At 35.7% G+C, this 24,609-nt stretch overlaps 1 protein-coding gene across 5 annotated transcripts in view; it reads right to left on the bottom strand.

Moving 5' to 3' along the window:
* Positions 1-24,609, bottom strand: part of KIAA1841 (KIAA1841 ortholog) — a 56,939-nt gene that overhangs the window by 2,191 nt on the left and 30,139 nt on the right. For 4 of the 5 annotated variants that reach the window (XM_034659183.1, XM_002927159.4, XM_019807905.2 and 1 more), the window contains 9 exons: positions 17,637-17,782; positions 16,506-16,605; positions 15,013-15,045; positions 14,044-14,143; positions 4,390-4,481; positions 3,346-3,374; positions 3,194-3,267; positions 2,423-2,511; positions 585-676 (listed from right to left, as the gene is read on the bottom strand). In XM_034659183.1, coding sequence (XP_034515074.1) covers positions 585-676; positions 2,423-2,511; positions 3,194-3,267; positions 3,346-3,374; positions 4,390-4,481; positions 14,044-14,143; positions 15,013-15,045; positions 16,506-16,605; positions 17,637-17,782 — 755 coding nt within the window. Of the gene's footprint in view, positions 1-584; positions 677-2,422; positions 2,512-3,193; positions 3,268-3,345; positions 3,375-4,389; positions 4,482-14,043; positions 14,144-15,012; positions 15,046-16,505; positions 16,606-17,636; positions 17,783-24,609 lie in introns of those variants that run through there. The other variant, XR_004624914.1, reaches the window with a different exon arrangement.

Raw genomic sequence — 24,609 nt, 5'->3', positions numbered from 1 at the left:
TGATTTAAATAATATTTAAGCTATAAACAGTATGAAATTCTACTAATTCACATTAGCAATAGAGCTTACATTCCTATCTGCAGCTGGCTCAGAACAGAGCTGATTCAATCAAGAGAAAACTTTAAAAAACTATACTTTCATTAAATTTTGTGCTTATGACCTTATTAAGCCTTAAGTTTAAGTTAAAATCTGGTTCTGATTAATGTCTTGATGATCTAATCCTTGAAACAAACCAAACCAAACTCCAATTATGTGCTGCTAGTGTTCATATGATTTTCCCTAAAAAAAGAAAATCACAGGGCACCTGGTGGCTCAGTCGGTTGATTAAGCGGGCCACTCTTGATTTTGGCTCAGGCCATGATCTCAGGGTCCTGGGACCGAGTCCTGTGTGGGGCTCCATGCTCAGTGGGGAGTCTGCAGGAGATTCTCTCTTGCTCCCTCCCTCTGCGCCCCCCCCCCACCCCGGTCGCTTGCACTCTCTCTTTCTAAAAATAAATAAATAAATCTTTACGGGGGGGGGGGGGGGGAAAAAAGGAAATCATTTCAAAGCCAGTGGCATTCTAATTTTGTTTATGCTGATTTACCTTGTATTTTTTTCTGAGCTGCTTTGCCGTGCAGTGACTGGCACTGAGGCCTTGATTTGCGCTTCAAGTCTGGAATAAATACCTCCTGCAAACTGCAGAGTAAAGGGGCAAAATGAAGTTGTTATTTTAATGGAATCAATAGAAGCTCTGCTTTATAAAAATGACATTACTCTTTAGCTTAGAAGTAATTTTATTTTGATTTTTAAAATTCAGTCTCTCTGAATTATAATTTATGTGAATAATTTTACATATGGTAAAATTCACCCTTTTTAGTGTACATTTCTGAATTCTGACAAATGCATACAGTAGTATAACCATCATTACAAGGGAGACATACAACACTTCAATCACCCCAAGAAAATCCCCTTGTGTCTCTCATAAGGCAACCCATTTGCCATGATTAGTTCCTGGAAAGTACTTATCTGTTTTATTGTCCCTATAGTTCTGCATTTTCCAAAACATTATATAAGTAAGTCATACAGTCTGGAACCTTTTCAATATGGCTTCTTTTGCTTGGCATAATGTATAGGAGATTCATTTATGTTGCTGATGTATCAGTAGTTCTTTCTTTTTTATATGTACCACAGTTTGTTTATTCATTTACAGGTAAAGGACATTCAGGTTGTTTCTAGTTTTTGGCAATTCTGAATAAAACCACTATAAACATGTGTGAACTGATCTCTGCGGTGAGGAAATGTTTAACTTTATAAGAAACTGACGAACTGTTTTCCAAAGTGGCCATTCCTTTTTGCATCCCGACTAGCTATATATGAGAGTTCCAGTTGCTCTCCATCCTGGCCAGCACTTTTTTTTTTTTTTTTTCATTTTAGACATTCTTGTTGGTATCCAGAGGTATCTCGCTGAGGTTTTAATTCACGTTTCCCTAATGACTAATGATGTTACATCTTTTTGTGTGCTTATCTGCTATCTGTATCCCTTCTTTCATGAAGTGTCTGGTTAAACTTTTGCCCATTTAGTTTTATCGGAATATTTATTTTATTATTGAGTTTTGAGAGTTCTTTATATATTCTGGACACAAATCCTTTACTAGGTAAGTGTTTTACACATATTTTCTCATAGATTATGGCTTATCTTTTTTCTTAATAGTGTCTTTCAAAAAAAGTAACACTCAAAAATAATGTCATTCAAATTTTGATGAAGTCCAATGTGTCAATTTTTTCTTTTATAGATCATGCTTTTGGTGTCACAGCTAAGAAATATTTGCCTAACCAAGGTCACAAAGATTTTAGAAGTTTTAACACTGTATGTTAACTATATGTAATTAAATTAAAAAAAGAAAGATTTTAGAAGTTTTATAGGGAACTAAATTTTTAAATAAAAGAATTAGGGCAAGAGTAATTATAAATACATAATTCCAATACTAATGTTAATATATAGTGTTATGACTAATACATACTTTTAGTAAGAACATAGGTATTTCTAGTCATCATTTTCAGCAAGATGACATCTTATTTTAGAAATAATATCTAAGCACACCCACAGAGTTGACTGAAATCAGCAACTTCAAAAAAGTCACCCTCTGGGTAGTCAGCATTTGGTCAGCAATTCATGGTTAATCTACTCTTAGTGTGACATTACACTTCCAGCAATAACCTACTTTATTGCGTGTGCTATAGAGGACCCATGGGCCATGGAAAATAACATGGAGAACGTTTATGTGAGTTGATTGGCTAACTGGGACAGGATATAAAAATATATTAAAGTATTTAAATTGGTCTTTTCAGATTCTGCCTAAAACATTTTTATACACCTCATGATAAAAATAAAGTAGGAAGGTATATCTAAGCAAGCACAGTACAACAGCATGTAATTCTTACTTCTTTCGCTTCCTTTGACTTGACTCGGTCCAGATCACCCAATCTCATCTTTATTAGGTGCCCTGTAATTTCAGACATCCGCCGCTGATCTGGAGGTAAAAAATAATACACCTGACTTTTTATGAGGATGATTTATAACTTTTATTTCTTAAAGAACACTTCAGCTATCAGGAATTTATGAAAATATCATTGGATACTATTTTACAGACACATACACTTATTTATCTTTGAAGAACTTTAGGCAGCAAGTAGCACATGGCTCATATATAGACAACTGTGCTGCTTTTAAGGCTACTGTAAACCAACCTAAAACATGATAGTCAGTCATCTTTAGAGTGCAAGGAATGGGCAGCAGTCAGCCTCACACCTCCAAACCACAGGTGTATAAAACAGTACATTATCTGCTGGGATTGTCTACTAATAAAACTCTGGTTGAGGGATGCCTGGGTGGTTCAGCTGGTTGAGTGTCCCACTCTTGATTTCAGCTCAGGGCATGATCTCAGGGTCATGAGATCGAAGCCCACATGGGGCTCTGCTCAGAGAGGAGCCTGCTTGGGATTCTGGCCACCCCCCCCAACGGTCTTTCAACAAACAAACAAAAACAAACGAACAAACAAATAAAAATTCTGGTTGATTTCTAAGGGAATGTGAGAATTCTGGGCTTTATTCTAGTTGGAACTTTTTAAGCTTTCAGCATACTTCATAAAATGAAAGATTCCTATCATTGTTATTTGTACCTGATTTGTACATTACGCACATATTAAAACTTACCATCTTCCCTTTGTGCATCCTGGTTGAATCTCAAGGATCTTGTGGCATCCCATTTATTCTTCTGCATACTCACACTATTAGAAAAATTAAACAAAAATCAGCATTGATGCTTTAAGAGTGGATATCTGATTGGATTAAGGAGCAATACTCACATGAAAGGAGACACATCTCTAGAGGCTGACTAAAAAAGAGTAAACATTAAGGTCCAATTAGAACACATTTACTGATTAGTGTTATAGTTAATAATAAAAAGCAGTTTACATTTATTGAGTTCAAGACACTGTACCAAAAGCATTACAAGTATTACTTCATTTAAGCCTTGCAATAACCACATGAGACAGCTGCCATAATTATCTCTATAATAAAACAGGTTCAGAGAAGTTAAGAAACTTGTCCAAAGAGATACAGACCTAGAATTTGAACCCAGCTTTATTTGACTGACCTAGAAGCCCCAGCTTATGCAATCTTTTAGAATTCACCCATTTGAAAAAAATAATAATAATTCACCCATTTGTGTGCTTGTGGTACTTAGTATGTAGATGAATATACAACTTGTCCAGTGTAATTGTGTGGAACTTGTCTCAACTCAGCCTTTAATACATTTTTGGAATCCATGGTTTCTCTTATAGTCAAATGTGGTTACTCCTATCTTCTTATTCCTGCCTGGCTTTTTACCCCTTCCTTCAAAGGTATGGGAAATAAGAATTATTTTAAAAGGTCATAAAATGTAATTTATTTAAAAATTATAAAGTCTACTTACTTTTCTTATTTCAAAGTCCATCTTATTTTTGAATAAGTAATATTGGTTCAAAATTCAAAAGTTACAAATAGCACATATAGTAAAAAGTCTCTGTTCCCCATTCAATTCCCTTCTTTAGAGGCAACCAGTCCTTATCAATTTCCTGTGCAGTTTTTCAGATATCTTATGCATATATAGAGAAAGACATGTATATTCTTCTACACATGCTACAGAAATGTTAGACTATGCCAATATACATACTGTTGAGCATTTTCCTTTTCTCACCTATCAATACATCTTGGAAATCTTTAATCTCAGTTTTTATGGAATTTCATTTTTATACTGCTAGCATTCTACTGTGATATATTTTTACTCTTCTTCAGATTTTTCTTGGCTATATTTGCCTGCTTACTTCTCAATATGAACTTTAGAACAGTAATGGATAATTTAGAACTACCTTCTCTAATGCCTTTTCTTTCTTCTGACCACAGGGTGAAGACATCTGCTTTTTTGGTTGTTTTGTGAACTTCTTTGGCTTTTCCTTTTTCCCTGACAACAGAAAGTCAATGTTAGTCTCACATTCTTCTCCAGTGCCCTTGTTACTTATAAATAAAACAATAAAACCATTAAAAAAATTGTTTCTTAAAACTAACAGGGGGCGCCTGGGTGGCACAGGGGTTAAGCGTCTGCCTTTGGCTCAGGGCGTGATCCCGGCGTTATGGGATCGAGCCCCACATCAGGCTCCTCTGCTATGAGCCTGCTTCTTCCTCTCCCACTCCCCCTGCTTGTGTTCCCTCTCTCGCTGACTGTCTCTATCTCTGTCAAATAAATAAATAAAATCTTTAAAAAAAAAAAACTAACAAATTACCTCTAAATAAAAAGTAAATATATGGGGAAGTCAAACTGAATGTGTTTTTACAAGACTTCATTTTAATTACTTTTCTTCTTTCTACTTGATGAAAAACTTTGGGAGAAAAAATCAGGGCAATGAATTCAAAGCCCCAATGAAACTAGATGTTGAAAGTGTTGGGAAAAACTATACATATTTCTCTGAATCTAATTCGATAGTGGAGCCATCACCTAATTCCAAATTTATATATATATAAAAATAACTATAACTCAGAAAAACATATTTTGAAAATGGAATAAGTGAACCCACAAAAAAATCTTTAAAATGTCTTTTGCTTGGGGAGGAGGTGGGGCTATGAGGATAAAAATGGAGATAGGATAGAAATGATCTTGGGAGGAAGCAGATTTGGGACAAATTGTATTCTGGACAAGTGCATTCCTACGACCAATATTCTGAATTTATTCTGGCTGACAGTGTAGAGGAGAGGGGAGAGGAAGAGAAAAGAAGGAGGGGAAAGGCATTTCTCTCAAATCGATGTTTGAATATAAGGACAGTACATTAGCTCACTTTGCCAAATATCAAGTATTTGTATACCACCTGTGCAATTTTTGCTCTATCATTTAAAAGGGAAACTTTATGTTACTACCACAAATGGAAAATGTGCTACAAGGAAGATAACCTTTAAGATACTAAAAACAAAAAAATGGATGTCCAGGTGGCTCAGTCAGTTAAGAGTCCGAATCTTGATTTCAGCTCAGGTCATGATCTCAGGGTCTTGAGATCCAGCCCCAAGTCAGGTTCTAGGATGGGCCTGCAGCCTGCTTAAGATACTTTCTCCTCTGTCTCCCCTCCCCCACTCGTGCTCTCTCTCTCAATAAATAAATAAATAAATAAATAAATAAATAAAATAAAAACAGTATTAATCTAGATAGATTTATTTGCCCCCTGACAAGCCCTGAGTCCCTGACATGTGTTTATAGTTAAAATGGGAGATAAACAAGTGTTATAAAATTGCTAATAGACATGACAGGATGAGATCTGATAATGGAATGTGAAGATAAGCTCCTTCCAAAGAAAACAATGACAAAAACAGAACAAAAATATTATAAACCATTATCTGTAGGTACTGGCAAAAAATCAAAGGGAGGTAGAAAGTTGAGTGTTTACATTTAAAAGATGCATAAGGAGGGGACGTGGGTGAGTGGGAGGGGTGAAAGAGGAGACTCGGATTAAAGGGTACCTTATAGTGGTGAGCACTGAGTAATGTACAGAATTGCTGAATCATGGGTGCCTGGGTGGCTCAGTCAGTTAAGTTGCTGCCTTCGGCTCAGGTCATGATCCCAGATCCTGGGATCGAGTCCCATATCAGGCTTCCTACTGAGCAGAGAGTCTGCTTCTCCCTTTCCCTCTGCCTCACCCCCACTGCTCAGGCTTTCTCTCAAATAAATAAATAAAATCTTAAAAAAAAAAAAAAGAACTGTCGAATCACTTTATTGTACACCTGAAACTAATCTAACACTGTATGTTAACTATACTGGAATTAAAATTAAAAACTTAAAAAAAAAGATGCATAAGGTGAGAACTGTGAGTTTATGGCTTTCTGCCTGAGGGCACTTTCCAATACCTTGAGCCAAGGGAGGAAAATTACAGCCTTATGAGTTCCAGGACAAAGATGATAGAATTCAAAGTCAGAGAAGCTGGAAGTTTAAAGGGGAAATTTTGGAAGAAAGTCACAAAAGACTTGAGATCTAAAATGTGACTATAAACTCTGCTCAAATGAGTCTTAAATTATGAAAGCATATGGGAGACCCGAGGAAATCCAGCTAAACAGGCAAGCAAGAATTAGGTTGGGGTGTTGACCCTTGTGAGACAGAATTGTTCTTGGTGAGAGATCAGAGTTTCTTGTGCCTTTGACTAAATGCTTTCCCAAAATGCATAGAGATCAAGCTTCTGACAGCAGGAGACTTACTTGGGACTGGAAAAACAACTAGAAATCTAGGGGGAACCCACAAAGCAAGGAAACCACTAAGCAGGTAAGCCCCCAAATCTGAATATAAAGTCTGTCCAAAGCCTTGCCTGACTACTAAAACTACACAGGCTGGTAAGACCCTGGGGGTCAGGCTAAAACAGTAGCAGTTACCAGATAAGAAAAACCGTGCAGAGACACCATTCACTACATTACCATGAGGGAGACAGATTTTGCAGTTTGGGTCAGGCCAGTTAACTGCCTACTAGAGCAAAAAACCCAAAAATCTCAGAAAGCAAAATAGATTTCAGAATTACACAGATAATCTACCAAAAGTTACAAGATGAAGAAACTGAAAAGTATGACCCACTCAGAAAAGAAACAGTCAATAGAAACTGGCTCTGAGAGAGCTTATACACTGGATTTAGCCCACAATTATTTCAAAACAACTATTATAAATATGTTGGAAGGGAAAATGGTATTATTGAATAAACACATAGGAAATCTCAACAAAGACATGGAAACTCTAAAAGAAGAACCAAATGGAAATTCTAGAACTGAAAAGAACAATAATTGAAATACTTAGTAGATGGGCTCAAGAGAAAGTCTGAAATGGTAGGAGAATGAATCAGTGAAATGTGAAGTTAAGCGTTAGAAATTATCCAATCCAAAAAATAAAGGAAGAATGAAGAAAAAGAAAACTTCAGAAACCTATGAGAGAATATCAAAAGGTCTAACATACATGTATTGGAGTTCCAGAAGATAAGTGAGAGAAAGGGACAGAAAAAATACTTAAAGGAATAATGACTATAAGCTCCCCAAATTTTGTTTAAAACCTTAATTTACAGATCCAAGAAGCTCAACAAAGACCAAGTAAGACAGCCATAAAGGAAACCACACTTAGGCATATAGTTATCAGAAATAACAGAGGACAGAAGATATTGGAATGAAATACAAACTGCTAAAAGAAAAAAATAATTGTTAAACAAGAATTCCATATTGAAGAAAACTGTACGTAGAAAACAAAAGTGAGGGGCGCCTGGGTAGCGCAGTCGTTAAGCATCTGCCTTGGGCTCAGGGCGTGATCCCCGCGTTCCGGGATCGAGTCCCACATCGGGCTCCTCTGCTGGGAGCCTGCTTCTTCCTCTCCCACTCCCCTGCTGTGTTCCCTCTGTCGCTGGCTGTCTCTCTGTCACATAAATAAATAAAATCTTTAAAAACAAAACAAAACAAAACAAAACAAAAGTGAGGGGTGCCTGGCTGGTTCAGAGCATATGACTTTTGATCTTGGGGTTGTGGGTTCAGGCCCCACGTTGGGTGTAGAGATTACTTAAGAATAAAATCTTAAAAAAGTGAAATAAAGACATCTTCAGATAAGTGAAAATGAAAGAATTTATTGCTGGTATACCTGCACTATAGGAAATAATAAAAGTTCTTCAGAATAAAAGAAAATAACATCACATCTGATAACTCAGATATCTGATAACTCAGATATAAAAAATAGTAAATATGTAGATATATATAAAAGACTAAATGTATATATTTTTTTTGTTCCCCACATTCTTTAAATGACATACTACTGTTTAAAGCAAAAATCATAACCCTAACACAACTATATATAATATATATGAATATATAACAATAGCACAAAGAAGGGGAAGCTGAGGAAACTATATTATTTTAAGGTTATATTTTACCTTAAGTAATTCTTATTAGCTTTAAGTAGATTGTGATAGGTTGAAGATCATGTTGTAATCCTTAGAACAACCAAATGTAAACATAACTAAAAAGCCAGTAAAATAATTTAAATGATATACTAAAATTATTTTCTTAGTACAAAAAAAAAAAAGCAGGAAAGGAAAAATAGGAGAAGCAAAAACATTTGAGACAATTAGAAAGTGAACAGCAAAATGGCAGAACTAGGGGCGCCTGGGTGGCTCAGTCAGTTGAGCGTCCCACTCTTGATCTCAGCTCAGGTCTTGATCTTGGGGTCATGAGTTTAAGCCCCGTGTTGGGTTCCACTCTAGGCATGGAGCCTACTTAAAATTTAAAAAACAACAAAAAAACCAAAAAAACAAAAGGCAGAACTAATAGAACCATATCATTAAACACATTAAATATAAATAGAATAAATGCTCCAATCAAAAGGTGACGATTGTCCAACTGGATAAAGAAAGTAATTTCCAACAACATGCTACTACAAGATACACACTTTAAATTAGAAAACTCAAAGAGGTTAAAAATAAAACGATAGGGGCGCCTGGGTGGCACGGCGGTTAAGCGTCTGCCTTTGGCTCAGGGCGTGATCCCGGCATTATGGGATCGAGCCCCATATCAGGCTCCTCCGCTATGAGCCTGCTTCTTCCTCTCTCACTCGCCCTGCTTGTGTTCCCTCTCTCGCTGGCTGTCTCTATCTCTGTCGCATAAAAAAATAAATAAATAAAAATAAATAAAATGATAGCAAAAAAGATATGCCATCCAAATAGTAAACAAATCTACAGTGATTATATTTAACACCAAACAAAATAGACTTCGAGACAAGCAATTTTACTGTAGACAAAGAGGAATATATCATAATGATGAAAGCGTCCATACACTATAAATGCATGCCTAATCACAAAGCTCTAATGTACCCAAAGTAAAAACTAGTAGACTTAAAAGGAAAAATATGTAAATTAATTATAGAGACTTCAACTCTTTTTTACTAATCGATGGAACAAGAAGTCAGAAATGAGCAGTCAGAAAATAAGCAAGATTATAGAAGATTTGTAACAGACAACCAAACCAACCTGTCTTGACATTTATAGACCACTCTACCAATAACAGCAGAATTCATATTCTTTTCAAGCACATCTAGAACATGTGTCAGTAAAATGTAAGGGATGAAACCACACTGAGTATGTTCTCTGACCATTATGGGATTAAATTGGAAACCTGTAACTGAAAAATATCTGGACAATTTGAAAATATTTGGAAATTAAACAACATACTACTAAATAACACAGGGGGAAATAAAAAAGCCATAAGGGGAATTAGAAAATATTCTGTGTTGAATATAAATGAAAACAAGACATAGCAAAGTCTGTAGGAAATAGTTAAAGTGGTGCTGACAGCAAATCTTACAACTTTAAATGTTTATATTAGAAAAGAAGAAAAGTAAAAAACCAATGATTTAAGTTCCTTAAGAAGCTAAAAAAGAAAGAAAAGGAAATTAAATCCAAAGTAATTACAAGGAAGGAAATACTAAATATGACTGAAAACCAATGAAATATAAAACAAACCATAGAGAAAATCAATAAAATCAAAAGCTGGTTCCTTGAAAAGATCAATAAAATAAACCTCTAGCTAAACTGGTCAAGAAAAAAGTGATAAAACACAAATTACCAATATCATCAATGAAAGAGGAACATCACTGCAGATTCTTCAGACAGAAAAGGATAAGAAAACACCATAAGCAACTTTATGCCAATAAATTTGACAACTTGGATACGATGGAGAAATTCCTTGAAAGACACAAGTTATCAAACAGATTCAAGAAGAAATAAGACTTGAATAGTACAATATTATAGCTACTAAAATCATAATTTAAAACCTTCCCATAGGTACTGTATGGTGACTAACATAATATAATAAAAAAACATTAGAAAAAAAAAAACCTTCCCATAGGGCACCTGGGTGGCTCAGTTGTTAAGCATCTGCCTTCAGCTCAGGTCATGATCCCAGGGTCCTGGGATCAGGTGCCACATCGGGCTCCCTGCTCTGCTGGGAGCCTGCCTCTTCCTCTCCCACTCCCCCTGCTTGTGTTCCCTCTCTCGCTGGCTATCTCTCTCTCTGTCAAATAAATAAAATCTTAAAATAAATAAATAAATAAATAAATAAATAAAATAAAAATAAAAACCTTCCCATAAAGAAAACTCTAGGCCCAGACGACTTCACTGCTGAATTTTATTATATATTTAAGAGAGAAATAATACAAATACTACACAAGTTCTTCCAGGAAAGGGAAGTGAGTGGAACACCGTCCAACTCATTTTACGAGATCAGTATTATCTTGGTAACCAAACTTGGAAGATATCACAGACAGACAACTAAAAATAAACAACTAATATCGCTCATAAACACAAACAACCCTTAACAAAATACCAGCAAGTCAAATACATTAATATATAAAAAGACAAATACCTCATAACCAAGTGGAGTTTACCTTAGAAGACTGGTATAACACTTGAAAAACCAATGTAATTCATACTGATATATGGAGAAAACCTAGATCATCATCTCAATAGATAGAGAAAACGTATTCGATAAAATTTAACACCTATTCACTATAATAATTCAGCAAATTAGAAACAGAAAAGAACTTCTTTAACCTGAGAGAGGTCATTTATGAGAAGCTGAGAAACCAACCACTAACATTACATACTTAATGGATGAAGACTGAATGCTTTCCCCCTAAGACAGGATCAAGGTAAGTATGTCTGCTCTCACCACTTCTATTCAACATGAGGTCCTAACCACTGTAAAAAGGCAAGATAAAGAAATATGATGCATACATACTGGAAAGGAATCTAATAAACAAAGGAAAATTAAGTGAAATTAGCAAGGACACAGAAAAAAGCTCATTTGGAACAAATGAAAAATTTTCCAACTGAAAAATTGGACAATTTTTAAAAACCTACTTCCATTTATAACAGCATAAAAAAAGCACTTAGGAATAAATTTAACAAAAGATGTTCAATATCTGCATACTGAAACTACAAAACATTGTTGAGAGACATAAAAGAATTAATTAAATAGAGAGACATTCCATATTCATGGATTGGAAGACTTGCCACTGGAAAAAAAAAAAGAAAAAAAGGTCATTCTCTCCAAATTGATGTATGGGTTCAATATAATCCCAATAAAAATTCCAACAGTATTTCTGTAGAAATAGTAACCTTTATTCTAAAATGTACAGGAAATGCGAAGCACCTAGAAAACCAAAATAATCTAAAACAAAAGAACAATTTTGAAGGACATACATCACCAGATTTCAAGAATCACTAAAAACTACAAGAATTAAGATCTGGTATTGATATACTGATGTAATAGAGACACAATCAATAGAAGAGAACAAAGAGTTTAAAAATAGATCCACATGTAAAGGATCAGTTGATTTTAAACAAAGGTGTCACGGGAATCCAATGGGGAAAGAACATTCTTTTCAACAAATGGTTCTGGAAAAACTGGCTATGACTATAGGAAAACAAAGGGAAGTTCGACCCTTAACTCATACCATATACAAAAATAAACCTGGAAGGGATCATAGACTTAAATACAAAAGTTAAAATCATACAACTTCTAGAAGAAAACAGCAGAAAATTCTTGTGACCTTGGGGTAAGCAAAGATTTCTGTTATTAAAACATGAAACATAAAAGGAAAACTAAAACATTAGAGCTCATGAAATTAAAAACGGGCTCTTCAAAAGACATCATTAATAAAATTAAAAGACAAGTCAAAAACTGGGGACAAATATTTGCAAAACATATGGACTTGTATCCAAAATATATATAAAGAATGCTTATAATTCAACAATAAGGCATACAATCCAACTACAAAATAGGCAAAAGATCATTTAAACAAACACTTCATGAAAAAGATATATAAATGGCCAATTAGCACATGAGAAAATGCCTAGAACTATATACCCACTAGAATGGCTAAAGTTAAAAAAAGTAATAATATCAAGTATCGTTAGAAATGTGTAGCAACTGGAACTCTCATACATTGCTGGTGAGATGCAAAATGGTACAGTCACTTTGCAAAGGAGTATGGCAGTTTCTTATAAAGTTAAACGTACACTTACCATATGACCCAGCAATTCCACTCCTAGGTATCTACCCAAGAAAAACGAAAACATATGTCCACACAGACTTGTATGCAAATGTTCATGGCAACATTATTCATGATAACCAAGAACTGGAACAACCCAAATGTCCATGAAATGGTGAATGGATAAACATATTATGGTATATTCATACAATGGAATACTACTGTGTGATAAAAAGGAACAAACTACTGACATACACAACAATATAGATGAATCTCAAAAACATCACACTAAGCGAAAGAAGCCACACACAAAAGACTACCCATGATTCCATTTATATGAAACCTTAGAAAAGGTAAAGCACTGTGACAACAGCAGATTGGTGGTTATCTGGGGGTGGGATTGGCATAAGGGAACTGAGTGTAAAGGGGCAGGAGATAATTTTTTGGAGTGGTGTTTTAGGTCTTAATTTTGGTGGTGGTTACCCAACTGTATGCCAAAACTCATCAATATGTACACTTAAAAATGGGTGAATTTTGCTACATATAAATTCTATCTCAATCAACTGGGAAAAACATCACACACAGCATAGTAGCTTTTTCTCCTTGACTAATTATAACTTAAAAATAATTGATAAAGAACTAGTTTTTTAATAAGAGGATTTGACACATGAAGAAAAATTATGTAAAACTTGGAAAAAAGACAAAGGGAGGGTTGTATGTCCTTATAGTGTCATATTGGAGGACTGCTTAGAAGTCCCATGTAAGAATTATTTAATTTTCAAAGAAAATATCCTTGTATCTGACTTTCCTATCTACTGTTCATTGAAGGCCCAGATGCTGTGAAGTTTTACGTCAACTTGAAGATTTTTGTGTCTAATAGAAATGCAAATGGTTTCTGTTTAGAAGAAAAGATAACCTCAAAGGTGATCGGGTTTACTGCCTTATAGGACATCAATTAGTTTTGAATCTAACTTGCAATCCTCTTTAATATTCTTTTTCAAATGCCTATAAATACCCAAGTCTTCAACTGCTCTTTAAACCAATTTTCCCTGCTATTTGTCTCACTAAAGAGTTCAAAAATTTTGAAACAAGTTTATTCTGTAGTTGTATAAAATCATGTTTTCATTTTTTTAAGAATCATACTCTGATTACTATTGCATAATGCTTCATTTGTGTGTTACTTCAAATCATCTCAGGCACACACTGATGTAAGTCATACATTTTGAGAAACCCATTCCAGTTACACCTGAAATGAAAATGTGGAGTATTATTTCTCAGTATACTGCACTTCTTAAATAACTTTGTGATTATTCTGTGTCAGTGCCAGGATTAGGGAATCTTGATGGAGCCTCCCTTATTTTTTTTCCATGTTGTAGCCTACCGTGTAGACTTAAAAAGCTAACTCCTCACCCATTGCATCAAAGCCTTCAGAATGCTACCCCTTCATAAAAGTAAGACTTGATTTTATCTTAGAAATCAGTACTTTGTTTCTTGGATATTTCTTCCTCATCTCCAACTTCATCTTCAGTGACCTCAGATCCAGTGGTATATTCTTCTTCTTCTGAAAATAACGATTGTTGTTTCTGAATTAAAAAAAACCACAAACACCCTTTAAAAAACATAGTATTAACACACCTCTCATGGATTATTTCAAACATATTTATCTAAATTTATTTTGGATAAATGAGCCAAACAAGATCTGATAAAATGACCAATGCCTAGTACAACATTTGGGAAACGGACATAAGAATTTCATTGTTTAGGACAGGATCACATTACATTAAACATTTTAAAATTATTTCCTTCACATATTCTAGCAGAGTGATAGGCACATATTAGGTCCTCAGCATTTGTCAAACTGCATCTCTATCACTCAACTGAATCTATGTTCCTTGATATTAAGATTAAATTAAAATACAGTAATTGCCATTATTAAAGTAGTCTCATAAGCAAGGACAGGTACACATTCCCTGGGTAAATGTGGTCCTGGATTATTCAACCATAGCCTCATCAGCTTCCTGCATCTACCTACCCACCCTGCTTTCTGTCATCACTGATCCAAATTCCAGTTCCATTCTTGTGAATATTGGTGGCAGATGGCAGAGTAATGGCAAATAGTTAAAAGAAAAAAAAAATCAACCAACCAACCAACCAACCAACCAACTGCCTGGAATTTAATAGATTTGTTGCTTCGTTCTATGTCCTAACGTGACTTAAAAGCGACTTTTAGAAGTCATTAGGGACACTTAAGAAGGAGTATGCAACAAGATAATGGAGTATATGTCTGTTTTAAAAAATGGCACTTTCAGTAAGTGCAAAATTACAGAAGCTGAAAAGGATAATTGCACTGAACTAAAATCTGTAAAATAAGATACTGATAAGATTCTATTAAACTAAACTTTAATTGTGGAAGAAAGAGATCCATGAAAGTGGAATATAGTTCCTTACTTACCAGCTGCAGAGTCCAGTTTTTCAGTGACAAAAACTATAAGAAAGATAAAGGAATAAGAGATTAATAAATCTGCATCTAACCAGACTGTAGCTCATTTTCACGTGGAGACTGAGAAAGAGTTGAAAAAAGCTGCAAGTATAGCTCCTTTCCAGGTTGAAACATAACTTAAAACTCGGGCTGAAAATGATGTATTACAAATTTCTTGGATCTGCTGCCTAGAGAAAGATGTATATGAAGAAGAAAGAAGAAAGAAGAAGAAGAAGAAGGAGCAGCAGGGGGAGGAGGAGGAGGAGAAAGGAGAAAGGAGAAAGAAGAAGAAGGAAGAAGAAGAAAGAAGAAGAAGAGAAGAAGGGAAGAAGAAGAAGGAGAAAGAAGAAGGGAAGGAAGGAAGGAAGGGAGGAAGGAAGGAAGGAAGGAAGGAAGGAAGGAAGGAAGGAAGAAAGGAAGGAAGGAAGGAAAGAAGGAAGGAAGGAAGGAAGGAAGGAAGGAAGGAAGGAAGGAAGGAAGAAAGAAAGAAAGAAAAGAAAGAAAATCAACACTTCCAGTGTCATTTCCAAAGGATAAGCAAATCACATGTAGAGATAATACAAGTTATTTTTTGAACTATTTCAATCACTTTTTTAAAAAGATTTATTTATTTGTTTGAGACAAAAAAGAGAGCATGAGCAGAGGGAGAGAGAATCTTAAATGGACTCTGTGCAGAGCATGACACGGGGCTCGATCTCATGACTCCTAGATCATGACCTGAGCTGAAACCAAGAGCTGGATACTTAACTGACTAGGCCATCCAAGTGCCCCCTCAATTACTTTTTAATGTTTATATTTTACTATAAATTGAGGAACCAGATTATATATGGATATTCAAGAAATCTAATTTGCTATTTTGTATATAATTCATAAATGAATGTTAATGATTGAATACCTGCAGCCATTTCGAGTTTACAACACATTTTACACGGAATATTTCACTTTGTCAAGTAAACACTGCCTCAACCAATACAAAGCCAGGAAGTTCACAGGCAATTGGAGATTCCCTGGTTGTCAGTAACAAGAATCAAAGGAATCACAGCTATCCAGCCCTCTAAGAAATATGTCTTGAAACCTTGCAAAAACTAAATGCATTCCTGATTACAATTTAAAAAAAATAAAAAGAAATTCGTACCAAAAAATTTATAGAATTAGGAAAGGACAAAATATCCCATACTATCTTCAATTCTCAAATCATTATTTGTCCATAATAAAACCTCTGAAGACCATGTTATATTTTTTCCCCAAATTTAAGTTGACCAGTTATTAATTGAAGGTAAGGAATATGTCCTATTACCCTTAGAGTCCTACTTACTCAGCATAATACCTTGTTGTTATGATCAGGTAGTCAGTAAATGCTTATTAACTGAAAATTTCAATTTCAGTTTAAACCAGTTATTTCTGTCAAAGATTAAATATCATCAACTGTTTATATCAATAAAGAATAAATGAAACAAGCTACTCACAGCGTTGAGTTCCCCACTTTTGGGGCCCCATAGTGTATTTGGCTCCAGTAAAACATCACAATCTAGACCCTTTTCATCACAGGTATCAACCCCAGAATCACTTGAAAGAAAAAGACATTTTATGGAGAAATGTTCAATTTCACAAGAAGTTAAATGCAAATGATATCTTTTTTTTATTGCAAATATTTTACAAAGTTTGATGCTTCATTAGTTGCGTATAACACCCAGTGCACCATGCAATACGTGCCCTCCTTACTACCCATCACCAGTCTATCCCATTCCCCCACCCCCTCCCCTCTGAAGTCTTCAGTTTGCTTCTCATAGTCCATAGTCTCTCATGTTACATTCCCTTCTGATTGCCCCCCCTTTCTTTATCCCTTTCTTCCCCTACCGATCATCCTAGTTCTTATGTTCCATAGATGACAGAAACCATATGATAATCTGCTTGACTTATTTCACTTAGCATTATCTCCTCCAGTGCCGTCCATCTTGCAGTAAAAATGTTGAACCCTTCAACATTTACATTTCTTAATTCATCTAGTGATTCCCCTAGCAGAAGACACTCCATATCGGGGAGCACCATGGCACTCCAAGCATCACACTTGTCAGGTGGTGAAATGGGCTGCTGACCGGTACTTCTTTGAGAATGGCCTTCATTAAAGGGTCCCCCAGCCCCCAACCTGACAGCCTGCTGCAACTGCAAAATGACAGAAGTGACTTCAGAAATTATTAAACTCAAGGAGTTCAAATTCCTGCATAGATGACCTCAACCACTCTTTTCTAGTTCTATCAATCAAGCATTTAAGGAGGGCTTACATAAGTTGGGAAAAGAAAAACCCTCAAAAAATGAATTGCAGGTCCCAACCTTTCAATCACCAGACTCCTTTTATTAGTTTTTCTTCCCCTTGGACCTCCAATATTTTGAAGTGTTTTTCCTATCAAATAAACACCTGCTTGCTCTTAATGAGAGCTAACATATAATTTCAGTAAGCTTTCTGAAACAATGTAAACTATCTGGGGACTGACATTGATTTGGGAAAGCACCAGGGAATGGAGGATTCTGAGATGGGAAGCATGAATAAAGCTGCTGCACAGCGTTCCCCTGTCCCCACCGCCCTCGTCCTGCCTCACCTAACTGTATCTTTAGAAAAAGGCACAACAATGACATCTTTGTGTTTGTGCAGATCGTCCAGTATTCTAGCAGTTGGACAGGACGGCAAATCTCCATCTTCACCTTGATCGTGAAGAGCAACCACGTGATCCTTCACTTTACAACCCTGTCATGTAAGAGACACTAAGTTAGAGAGGTTGATTTGTTATAAAAATATTCCTGTAAAGATGATTGCATGTTTTTGTTCTTCATTGCCCAGCCATATCATCATATCAACCATTTTACAACTTTTTCTCAAAAAAAAAAATACAGTTGATTTTTGAACGACATGGGGCTTAGGGGTGCCGATCCCCTGCACAGTCAAAAATCTACATAACTTTTTTTTTAAAGATTTATTTTAGAGAGAGAAAGACAGTGTGCACTTGCATGCATGTGTGTGCGTGTGTGTGTGTGTATGCACAGCAGGAGGGGCAGAGGGAGAGAGAAAATCTCAAGCAGACCATGCAGAGCAGAGCCCAATCTTATGACCCTGAGACCATGACTTGAGCCAAAACTCGGATGCTTAACCAACTGAGCCACGCAGATGCCCCAAAATATGCATAACTTTTGACTCCCCCAAAACTAAACTACTAATAGCCTACTGATGACTAGAAACCTTACTGATAAACAGCTGATTAACACAAAGTTTGTGCTATAAGTATTACACACTCTATTCTTAGGTTAAAGTAAGCTAAGAAAAGAGCATTAAGAAAATTATAAGAAAAAAATACATTTATAGTACTGTACTGTATTTATCAAGAAAAACGCATGTATAAGTGGAGCCATGCAGTTCAAACCCATGTTGTTCAAGGGTCAACAGTATTCATACAGAAAAGAGCACAAAATATAAATGACCGCCTTAACAAACAGCCAAAAATATTCACATAACCACCATTCACATTAAGAAAAAGAATATTGCCAACACTTTAGGAGTTCCTATGGTCCTATTCCTGATTATTAACTGCCTCCCTTCTCCCAAAAGATAATCTTTATCCTGACTTGTATGGTACTCACTTCCTTGCTTTTATTCTTTTACCACTTAAGGATGTATCCTTAAATTTAGCTATAGTTTTGCCTCACTTGTTTCATTTAACGTTTTTACGCCTCAACAACATCATTGCATGTAAAGATAACATTTGTTTTAATGTATATTATTCCATTTATGAATATTCACAATTTGTATATCTATTCTATAGTTGATTGTTTCCAGTTTGGAGCTATTACAAATAATACTGCTATGAACATTCTTCCACGTTTCCTGGTGTAAAAGTGCTCACGTGTACCAATTATATTACTATCAGCAGAGTGTGACAGTTACTACTCTACATACTCACTAACACTTGGTAAGACATTTTAATCTTAGTCATTCTGGTGAGCATGTAGTAGAATCTCATTGTGCTTTGAATTTGTATTTCCCCAATTACATATGATGTTGAGCCCCTTTTCGTGTTTACGGGACAGCTAAATGTCTTCTTGTGTGAAGTTCCTATTGTTATTTTCTTATTGATTTGTAAGAGCTAAAAAAAAATCTTAATATGGACCTTTTATGGATATGTTTTGCTAATATTGGTCCTACCTATGAGTTTGTCTCCTCTGTTTAAGTTTGTTTAACGTAGGTGATGTACTTGAGTTTAAAATCTCTTCCTTGGGGTACCTGGCTGGCTCAGTTGGTAGAGCATGCAACTCTTGATCTTGGGTTCATGAGTTCAAGCCCCATGTTGGGTGTAGAGTTTACTTTAAAAAAAAAAAAAACAACTCTTCCTTTATGGTATTATCTTTTAAAAAAAACCACACACAACCATTTTATTTATTTATTTGAGAGAGAGCAAGAGAGAGAGAAGGAGCCTGATGCGGGGCTTGATCCCAGGACCCGAGGATCATGACCTGAGCCAAAGGCAGATGCTTAACTGACTGAGCGACCCAGGCACCCCGGTATTATCTTTTAATAGCTTTATTAGTTCTCCTTGCACATATAGGTCCTTTTTTTTGTGAGTAGTTTGGGACAGATTCCATTTCCATTTTTTTCCCCATATGGATATCCCAATGTTCCAGTACCTCTTACCAAAAAGTGTATCCTTTGCTCTCTGCTCTATAATGCCACCTCTGTCACAGTCAAGTATCCAGGTGGCTCTGAGTATTCTCTTCTCTCGGTCCATCCGTCTACTCTTCACCAGTATCACTCTATTACCGAAGCTCTGTAATAAATCTTCACGTTGGACAGAGCCAGAACTTCTACCTTTGTGTTCTTTGAGAGTATCTTAGCTATCCTTGGCCCTTTTCATTTCCACATACATTAGAATCAGCTCAGCAAAGTTCCCAATAAAAATCTGTTAGTATGTTTACTGAGATTGTATTGATCTATATAGGTCAGTTTGGGGAACATTTACATCTTTATAACAAACATTGAGTTTTCCAATCTATGAACATGGAATAACAATCCATTTTCTAGTTTTATTTTTTCTCATTAATGTTTTATGATCTTTATGTAGAGTTCTCGCACATATTCTATTAGATTTAATCCTAGGTACTTGATTTTTTGAGGCGACCTACTATAAATGCTTTCTTTTTATAAATTTCATCTTCTATGATTGGTTGGTTTATAGAAATACAATTGGTTTCTATAAATGATTTTTAATAGATCTTAAATTCCTATTAATTCTAATAATTCATCTAGATTCCTCAGGATTTTCTATGTTTACAACGTCATCTGCAAATTATGACAATTCCTTTTCAATCCTTATACCTTTTAATTTCTTTTTCTTGTATTAATATAATGCTAGGACATCCAGTTCAATTTGAATAAAAGTGTGGTGACAATGGGCATCCTTATTGTACTTCCAATTTCAAAGAAAAAGTTTTCTACATTTCACCATTAAGTGTGATATTTGCTTTTAGTTGTATATTATCTATTCTTTATTGGATTATGTAATTTCCCCCTTATTTCTAAATTTGGTAAGAATTTTTTGTTTTTTTTTAATCATTCTTCCCATTCCCATTATATACATTAATTAAGAAGTTATACATTCTTCTATTCTTTCAGTGATTGCCCTAGAACTTTTTTTTTTTTTTAAGTTATTTATTTGACAGAGATAGAGACAGCCAGCGAGAGAGGGAACACAAGCAGCAGGAGTGGAAGAGGAAGAAGCAGGCTTCCAGCGGAGGAGCCTGATGTGGGGCTCGATCCCAGAACGCTGGGGATCACGTCCTGAGCCGAAGGCAGACGCTTAACGACTGAGTCACCCAGGCGCCCCTACCCTAGAACTTTTAAAATGACCTATCAAAGTCTAATTTGTTAATACTTCCCCTTTTAAATAATGCAAGACCTTTTGAACTGCAAGACCTCCATTTCATCACCCTTCTAATCTTTAGGGTATTGCTATGGGTTTTTAAACTATATATTAAAATAAATAGTATGTATGGGGCGCAGTTCTTGCAAGAGGAAAGAGACCTCCATTTCATCACCCTTCTAATCTTTAGGGTATTGCTATGGGTTTTTAAACTATATATTAAAATAAATAGTATGTATGGGGCGCAGTTCTTGCAAGAGGAAAGAGACCTCCATTTCATCACCCTTCTAATCTTTAGGGTATTGCTATGGGTTTTTAAACTATATATTAAAATAAATAGTATGTATGGGGCGCAGTTCTTGCAAGAGGAAAGAGACCTCCATTTCATCACCCTTCTAATCTTTAGGGTATTGCTATGGGTTTTTAAACTATATATTAAAATAAATAGTATGTATGGGGCGCAGTTCTTGCAAGAGGAAAGAGACCTCCATTTCATCACCCTTCTAATCTTTAGGGTATTGCTATGGGTTTTTAAACTATATATTAAAATAAATAGTATGTATGGGGCGCAGTTCTTGCAAGAGGAAAGAGACCTCCATTTCATCCCTTCTAATCTTTAGGGTATTGCTATGGGTTTTTAAACTATATATTAAAATAAATAGTATGTATGGGGCGCAGTTCTTGCAAGAGGAAAGAGTTCTAAAGCCTGGTTGCATAACAGTGTGAATATATTTAATGCTACTGAGCTGTACACTTAAAAATGGTTAAGACGGCAAATTTTATGTTTATTTTACCACAATTTAAAAAAAGACATGCACTAAGCCTCTTACTTTTATATTTCTCATCAATTTGTCTCTCTGTGCTTCATTCTGGATAGTTTCTTCTTTTTTTTTTTTTTTTTTCTCAGTTGTATCTAATCTGTTAAATTTGCCACTGAGCTTAAATTTGTTATAATTTTTTTTTAGTTCTAGCATTTCTATTTGTTTTTTTTAAAAAGATTTTATTTACGGGGTGCCTGGGTGACTCAGTCAGTTAAGCATCTGCCTTAGGCTCAGGTCATGGTCCCAGGGTCCTGATTCTTGTGCTCTCTTGCTCTCTGTCAAATCAATAAATAAAATCTTTTAAAAATTTTTATTTATTTATTTATTTGAGATTGAGAGAGAGAGAGAGCACAAGCAGCGAGGAGGGGCAGAGGGAGAGGGAGAAGCAGGCTCCCTACTGAGCAGGGAGCCTGACTTGGGGCTGGATCCCAGGACCCTGGAACCATGACACGAGTGGAAGGCAGATGCTTAACTGACTGAGCCACCCAAGTGCCCCTATTTATTTTTATTTAAACCCTCTTTGTCATTTTTTAAAAGATTTATTTATTTGAGAGAGAGCAAGAGTGGGGGCGGGGGCAGAGAGAGAGAGAGAATCCTTCAGCAGACTCCCTGCTGAGTGCAGAGCCCAACACTGTGCTCTATCCCGTGACCCTGAGATCATGACCTGAGCTGAAATCAATAGTCGGACACCCAGCCAACTGAGCCACACAGGCACCCCTTATCATTTTTTATAGTTTATAATTCCCCGCCAAAAATTTCCAAGCTTGGCTTCTATCAACTTAAACTAGTAATCTTATTTATTTTATAGTCTCTGTCAATACTTCCAATATTTATAGTTCCCGTGGTTTGTTTTTGTGGCATAAATTTTATTGTTCCCCTTCTTGGTAAATTACTTTCATCTATGTCAGGTTATCTTTGTATGCTGAATATTTTATTTAAAAAAACTGTCTGTAGGGGTGCCTGGGTGGCTTAGTCGGTTAGAGCGTCTGCCGTCAGCTCAGGTCATGATCTTAGGGTTCTGAGATTGAGCCCCGCATCGGGCTCTCTGCTCAGTGGGGAGTCTGCTTCTCCCTCTGTCTGCTGCTAACCTAACCCCCGCTCCCGCTTGTGCTCTTTCTCTCTGTCAAATAAATAAAATCTTTAAAAAATAAAGAAAGAAATAATTTGAGGTGTAGAATAATGTTATTTTCCTCCAAAGAGAATTTTTACTGCTTTTGCCAGGTGCCTGGAACAATAGCAATCCAAGATGACCTTAATCCAAGTTCAGGACTTGAAATTTCCTAGGCCATGCAACTGAATCAAAGCCAGGTTGCTATCCAGGTAAGGAATAGTTTACTTCTGATTTAATCTTATTTTCTTTGGATCCCAACTGAAAGTGCAAGGGTGGGAATATTATTCATTACTAACTCCACTCTTCTAGACCTCGGACCCTGACTATTACCCAAAATTCTGATAGGGCACCTAAAGATCAGCCCAGCCTCTTAGTCACTTTTTTCCAGACTGGTATTTGCTCCCAGGACAAAAATGGCCCTGAGTGCTGGCTTCCTTAGGGTTTCTATCATTTCCTGTACCTTAACACTAATTCCTCATTATTTTATTAGCTCTTTGATGCTTTTAATATAATCTTTATATTTATATTTCATCCACCTTTTTTAGTTGCCTTTTGATGGGAGGATTAGTCTGAATTACTTGGTCTGCCCTTACTAGAAATATAAATCACCATATGAGCTGTTTGGATTTCACTTAGCCTAAGAAATCACCTCAACAATATCCATGATGTCACATACAAGATTTATCATACAGTTTAATTACTATTTATTCCTCCCTGTCTCATGATGAATGGAATATAAGGGGTTAATACAACCAGTAAATAGACAATAACAAGACAAAGAATCACAACTTTTAGTATTGTTTACAACAATGTGAATGTGATAGTTAAAGCAGAAACATCATAACCACAAAGAAATGCAATGACTAAAAATCATATTACTGTAAAACATAACCATGAATTAATAAACATCTTGGGCCTATCAAAGCTATTCCATTTTGCTTAAAGTGTCATACCCGATTAAAATTGCTTTGTATGTAAAGCATCTACCTAACATTAAATACAAACATTATGTGGGTAACCTATTACCTCACCAATAAAACTTCTGACTAATCGAAGTTGGTGATTGATTGCAAATATAACAAACTACCTTTCAGCTTAAATCTCTTGATCCATCATTACAATAACATTCATGCTAATACCCCAAATTCCTTGGCCCTAAATCTCATCATACCCATCTGGTAAAACCCCAAACTAGATGAGCTCAATGACCCATTTTCTCCATGTTTGCCCTCAAGCAGCTTAGCGCTGCTGGAGAGAGTGACATAAAAGGCATGTTGGATTTCACTGTAAACTTATGATTATCAATCTCCAATGGGCTCTCAAATTGCTTACGACCTTTCTCTGGAAAATTCACTCTCATATTTTCCAAAAAAACTATTTCAAACTTTCAATACTTCCTTCAAACCTTGGAACCTTCCCTCTTCCACCTCATTCTTAGCAGGTGGTTTTTCCTCCTACTTCATAGAGAAGAAGAAAAGCATTTAAGGTTGGAAAAACATATCCAAATGATAAAAACACAATTTTACTAATAACTGCAACCATCCTACTCTTTCTCTACTGTTAAACAGAGGAACTGCCCTTCCTCTTGTCTAAACGAATACTGCCTCATAACCTTAAACCATCAACCTCTCCCCCTCAACTGGATCCTTCCTACTGACTTTAAAGAAGATCTCTTCTATTAAAACAAAATAAAGCAGAAACAATAACCAGATACCTATAATGTAATTACTGACTT

The sequence above is a fragment of the Ailuropoda melanoleuca genome, chromosome 4 (assembly GCF_002007445.2).
Source record: "Ailuropoda melanoleuca isolate Jingjing chromosome 4, ASM200744v2, whole genome shotgun sequence".
Taxonomy (NCBI): domain Eukaryota; kingdom Metazoa; phylum Chordata; class Mammalia; order Carnivora; family Ursidae; genus Ailuropoda; species Ailuropoda melanoleuca.
This window is presented reverse-complemented; position numbering and strand designations above follow the sequence as displayed.